We start from the raw sequence: 6,379 nt of genomic DNA, 5'->3' as shown, positions 1-6,379 counted from the left end.
TTCTTATTCTAAGTATCCCCTTGTTTTCCAAAAATCTGCCACTTCTTTATGGTGACCACTGATTCTCTGTCCTTCAGAGGATGACTGGATATTACATGACCTTCAAATCACTGAATGAACAGTGAAAATTAATTCTCTCCCATATATTGTTTCTGTATTGATGTATTTTGTGAATGCAATCACATACCTTTAATAACTAAATTTAGCTTTTATTAAGCATGAACACAAAGGAAGAGACAAAAACATTTTATTTAATTTCTGCATTTTATTCTGAAACCAGTGACCTCATTTTTAGGGCTAAAGATCTCTCAGGTAAAAGTAAGTTGAAAGGATGAAACAAAGTGCCATGAATTAGTAATTCAAAAGCATTCTTCTGCCATACAGCAATATAAATCGTGTTATCTTTTGCTACACAAAAAAATTAACAAAAAAATTGTATCCAGTATATGAAGATAAAGTTTGGATCAGAACATCATTTAGATCATCAGTTTCTCCTGACTTCTATTTCTTGGGTAAGGAAAACTCCAAATCCCTTTGTTGCATATTTTTTTTAAGAACTAATAAAAAAGAAAACAGGAAAATACAACTTGCAATTACAGACAAAAAAAAGTAATGCCCCTAATTTATGAGTTTTTGGACAGAAAATGAACCACTAAGCCTAGATTTGCTTCATCTTTTGTGTACCTTGTGATAAATCTGTTCAGAAGTACTATTAAAATGAAAATTGCATCCTGATTTACATCAGTTTCTTTTATGATTGAACTTGTCTGCTCTAGGCTGGCAAACCTCAGTTTCTTCAGAAACACTGGAACATTTTCCAAACTGTACTTCAGTACATTCAGTAGTCATCTTAAGGAACAGTCTTGCAAAACATGCATACAAGACAGAACTAATTTTCAGACTAATAATACCTCATCCTCTGTAAGACTTCTAGAAATACTTAATCCTTCAACAAAACAAGCTTGTGGAGCTGATAAACAAGATTTCCTCTTTCATGCTGCTTTTCAGACTCGTCAATAACACACTGAGAATCCACCTGGCCAAAAGAAGCAAGATGAAAGTCAGAATGCATTCTGAATGTTTTCCTATATAACACAGCTAAGAAAATGTCTTGAAGAATTCTGAGTTTTAAATCATACAAGAATTTCACTTCCATGCCACACACTGCAACAAAAGATCCAGGGCTACAAAATGCTTTACCTCATGGTTTGCCATGATTTTAGAACACTATTTCACAATCAATTCCAAAGCATTACAGGCAGTATTTTATGATATACAATGTCCTGGGATTCTTCAGAGACAGTGGAAAAAATCTTGATTCAAGGCCTACACATTAGCTTGTTATAAAAGAAAAACACCAGCAGAAGTGAGTGTATTATCTTCCTAAATCCAAGGATAACTGGATTTGAAATATGAAAATAGAAACATTTTGACCTAAGGCAGTATATCAGAACACACTCTAAAAAAAGCCTTTTAGAAATAAGTGCCCTTGGTTTGTTGTTCTGTTGTCCCTCTTTTCAGGGGTGACCCAAACCCCTCCTTTACAGGCTGCAGGGTGGGAGAGGCACAGGGAGGGTGTGTGCAGCACTTTTATTCCTGCACTCACTAATTCCTCACTCCCTTTTTAATTAAGAAACTCTACTTGTTCTTCAGGAAATCCAGCGGCATGCAGAGGCCTTTACAGAAAGAAAGGCAAGATTTCTAATGGAGTAGGAAGCTAGGAGAGTTCTCCCATGAAACCCTCCTGGGTCCTGAGAAAACTGCCCTCCTGCCTGACCCCACCACATCTGTTATAGAACAAGACACGTTTCTGTCTGCCTGGAAAGGAAAAGCCACCTCAAACCACAGCAAGCCAAAACAAAACTACAATGCACTGCATTCAGGAAAATGTAGCTACAGCTGCTTATTAATAGAAAGAATAGAAAATTTTAACTTCAACAAATGTGAAGTTACCTTTACAATCTCACAACCATGGAGAGTTCTGTTTAAAAATGCTAAATGTTTATATACACAAAATTAAAAAAAACAAGCCACCCAACAACTAAAGAGACCCTACATAAACAGGGTATCAACAACCATAAGTGATTACATAAATAAAAGTGTTTATGCTTCAATTTAACCCTAAAGTGCTTTTGGTATTTTATAATTCAATAACCACAGAAGTTCTCCCTCTCAACACTCTTAACTAACTGTACTGGAATACTCAGACACCCCAAAAAATCAACCAACCAACAAAAAACCCCACAAAAACAAAACACTAAAAATAAAACCAAAAACAAACAAATGAAAAAACCAAACCAAACAAAAAAAATCCAAATAAAGAAAACCCCACCCCACAACAACTTTAACATTTATATCCTTACCTGATTCCATACATATGGCTTCTCATACCAGGTAGGATCAATTATGTCTCGAGGCTTTGATTTGCAGATTAAACTGAAATTACATAAATACAGCCTTGAGAAATACACCTGTATTTGGTTAATTACAAAGACAAAGGTTTTTTTTATATGAGATACAACCAGGTATTTACAAGGTGTCTGTGCTAAAGGGAATCTTAAATTTCCCTCTTAATCTAGTCTGATTTTTCACTTCTCTGTACTTTGCCCATCCAGTGGAATAAGTCAAAATACAAATTTTCACAGGGACATATCACATATCAGAATGTATCTTCTTCTAAGGAAGATAATGAGATTCTTTTTTTACAAAGCACAAGAATTTGCAACTGTAATTTATTCCTTACATTTTATGTATGCTTACTCACTAGAATGTATAATACAGCTATTTTTAGGGTATTTTGTTTTGCATGACAACTCAATTACTATAGATTGTCTGTCTGCTCCAGTTATTTCCTCAAGCTGTGCAAAGTACAACAGTAGTAGACATTAATTAATTCTGTCTAGATGTGTTTTTCAAAAACTGATTTTAGTCTTAAGTAGTGGTGACATGTTGTAAATACAATTAGCTTTTGAAAAATGGAAAACAGTTATGAAAGATTGTTCAGGCTAAATTTTTACCTATGTAATTGAATTAATAAATGTTTTTCCAAAACACAGAAAGTACAATTGGAAAAAAAAAAAAACCAAAACCAAGAAAGATTTTGCGCAAAGGAAAAGAAGTAATCATTACAATAATCAGACCGATCAGACCGTTTATTGCTTCAAATAAAAACACACAAGAATAATATAAAATAAAAATTTTAATTAAAATATCTCTAGGATGGTTGGAAGACAACCAATAAATGTACAAAAATTCTAGGAGAGAAAAGACTACCACAGAAAGGTAGAAAATCCTGAGGACAAAAAGCCTGGGGCTGATGAGTGACCGAGTCAGGCAGTCGGCACTGCCTGAGCTGGGAACACATCAGTGCCCAGGACCTGTGCCAAGGTCTGACCCTTCCCCTCCCAGCTGGCTGCAGATGTCTGAACAATCAGCCCAAAATAGGTGCCCAAAGTGCAGCAAGCATTCACATGTCTGAGCAAACAGCAGTGACATTTTAGTGCCTTCAATTCAGCATGCAGGCGTTGATGTCCCAGCGTGAGCTGTTACTGTCACTGTCACCTCCAGACAGGGGCTGTGGCTTTGCCTCCTTCTGCCTGTCCACATTCCTTGACTTCTCCATTGCTTGTGCTCTTTTAATTTCATTTCTAGTGCCTCAAAAGGTAAGGCTGACTTGTTAATTTACTATGGAATGCACCCAAATTTTATCTGGAGTTTTGGAAATAGGAAGTATTGGTGTCTGCTTTTAACTCAAGGCAATTTAATAGGGTTTTTTCCACAGATAAGAGAGCAAGTACTTTCAAAACCAAGGAACACCTGAAAAATCAGCATGAACAGCTGCTCTGATAATCATTCTGATAACCCTGGGTAAGAGCAGGGTTCTGATCTTTATCAGCACAATGAACTGCCTAACTTTGACATCATGCAGCAAAGCTCTATTGGCAAAAAAAGGTCCTATTTCTTACAGATGAGGTTGGTAAAAGTTATGTTATGGCCTCTGGACCAGAACTCTTTTTAACAGTTTAGTGGAGAGCCAGGTGAGGATGAGAAAAGTCTCCTGATGATACATTCAGCACTAAAATTCTGCTAAGGGTAAAAAAACAAGGGAAGATTTTTCACATTAAGCTCAGCAATGACAGAGAGAAGGAGCTGTTCTGGGATATTTCACTGCACTCCTTCTCCCCAAGTGTAAGCTGAAAAATTCTCCAGGCTGGCTGCACTGAATCACAATGGTCTTTTCAGAACCTGCTTCACTTCCAAGAGGCTTGCAGGGAAGAAAGGCAGGTGGTCTTACTTCAATTCCTAAATTTGTCTGGGCCTGTTCTGCACAGGTCTGCAGAGGGAGGAGAGGCAGCATACATGATTCAAATTTAATATACAGGAAGAAAGAATTCTGAATCTTTCTGCACTGTTATGCTGTAAGACTCCATTAGCTTTGTCCTGGGTGCAAAAACAAGGATACATAAGAGCTGATATCCTGCAGAACAGGTTTTACAGTCTAGGTTTTATGACTCTGAAGTGATTTGGCTTCCCTGAAGAACCAGTGCTTCCATGAGAAGTCTAAGGTTGTTTAGTATACTGCTTTATAAATAAACAAAATAAATGAAATGCATCATTAAATGAGAGCATATATTATTTTTCCAAAGCCTAACCTGAGCTATGCTTCAAGCAATCACTCATTTTTGCTGAGACTGTCAAACAGAAGATCTTATTTCTACAAAATCCTTACCAGAGAAGCTTCTGACGAATATCCTCCTGCAGCTGTGCCACTTGCTCCTGTCCAAAATGCAATGCTTGCTCACAGAGCAGCTTATTCATGGCTGTCCTCAGACTGTTTATCTGTAAAACACCAGATACAGAATATAAAGCACTTTAAGCCAGCACAAGATCTGTATCATACCACACTGACATGAAGCTGGTTGTGGCATCCACATCACTGAACTTCAAATGCATCAGTATTTCCAGAAGTAAAAACATCTGAAGTTTCAGAAACGCTTCTTCCTGCAGCTGCCCCTCTGGTGGTCAGTGATGTTAACATTTCAGTCACCTGGTATCACAGTTTTTAAGGTTACTCAGATATGCCATAAGACATACAAGCTACCACTTGCCTGGACTTTTTCCAAAGCAGAATTCCTTCTGTGAAAGTTTAGCATTTTCTCTCTCTGTCCATAATTTTTCACATACACAGCAGCTTGGTGTTACCACTCTGTCTAAGGCATCATGAATACAGCCAGCACACCCAAATCTGTGCTTCCAGAAAATAACAGCTCACAGATGTGTGCACCAGCATGTCCACTGTGTCTCTGGAGAGCCTTCAGGAACAACCCCAAGGACCTGCTGCACACACAGACCTGACCAGGGCACGTCCTTCACTGTCCCAGGCACTGTCCTGCACTGCACAGGTTGTGTACACACCTCACTCTCTGAGCTGCACAAAGCAGTAATGAGGAGTGCAAAAGCTTTATTGTTTGTCTGGCTGATCTGCTCTGAGATGCATCTTAATACAGATGACTTATCAGAGCTCTAAAATCAAACTGAAGCCTGCAAAGCATCAGTGCTCTGCTTGTCAGTAAAAGCCATGACAATCCTAAGAAAACTAGTAAGCATTGACTTCCAGTTAGTGCAAAATTGATGATTATATTTTGAAAAGAATGCAGCATTCTAGAGTATCTTATTAGTTCTGAGTGTAGGGAGGGGGCAACTGCTTCTCCTGATAAAATCTAAGATTATAAAAAGGGAGCACATTGAAAAATCCAGACAGACAAAACTGAAGAAAAAACTACAAACAAACAAAACTACAAAAAACCCAAACCCCACAGTCCAAACAATCTCTTTTATTAACACTAAGAGTAACAACCTCAGATGCACTGACTTCTACTGAATTCCAACCATAGTAAAAATTCTTACTCAAGTTTTACCTCTGTTATGTCTTCCAGTCCAAAATGCACATCAAATGCCACCTCCATATCATTTGCTGGGAACAGTGGAGCCCCAGATGTCTGACTCCAACCCAAACCACACAAAACACCAGTAAAATACTTCCCACTTTTATCAACTCTACAAGAAAAAGAAAGAAAACAGTATCACCAAGAGATGAAGAAACAAAACTCTTATGAAGACAGCCTTAAATGAATTTGTCTAAGCCATGCAAAGCAAGATATGAGTTTGAAAGAAACTGAAAGAATTGAGAGGCATTCATACTCAGTCAGTCATACTGCTTTTTAAAATATACAGTGATGATACAAAACTGAAGCTCTGGTTATAAAAACCTCAAAAGTTATATCCTCATAAAACTTACCAAAAAATCATACATAAGCAAAATAAAGGAAAGCAAGCTTCACTATTTTGAAATGAAAGTCTGCAAACACCAGAAATTGAA

At 37.4% G+C, this 6,379-nt stretch overlaps 1 protein-coding gene across 1 annotated transcript in view; it reads right to left on the bottom strand.

Moving 5' to 3' along the window:
• Positions 1-292: 292 nt before the first annotated feature.
• The window catches only part of TDRD9 (tudor domain containing 9), a 45,843-nt gene continuing 39,756 nt past the window's right edge, over positions 293-6,379 (bottom strand). The window contains exons 31-34 of the mRNA XM_058026480.1: positions 5,919-6,057; positions 4,730-4,839; positions 2,364-2,436; positions 293-1,036 (exon numbers count right to left, since the gene is read on the bottom strand). Coding sequence (XP_057882463.1) covers positions 941-1,036; positions 2,364-2,436; positions 4,730-4,839; positions 5,919-6,057 — 418 coding nt within the window. The 3' untranslated portion in view covers positions 293-940. The remainder of the gene's footprint in view (positions 1,037-2,363; positions 2,437-4,729; positions 4,840-5,918; positions 6,058-6,379) is intronic.

Source organism: Melospiza georgiana, chromosome 6, assembly GCF_028018845.1.
Source record: "Melospiza georgiana isolate bMelGeo1 chromosome 6, bMelGeo1.pri, whole genome shotgun sequence".
Lineage (NCBI taxonomy): Eukaryota > Metazoa > Chordata > Aves > Passeriformes > Passerellidae > Melospiza > Melospiza georgiana.
Note: the sequence above shows the minus strand (reverse complement) of the source record. Positions and strands in the feature narration are given on the sequence as shown.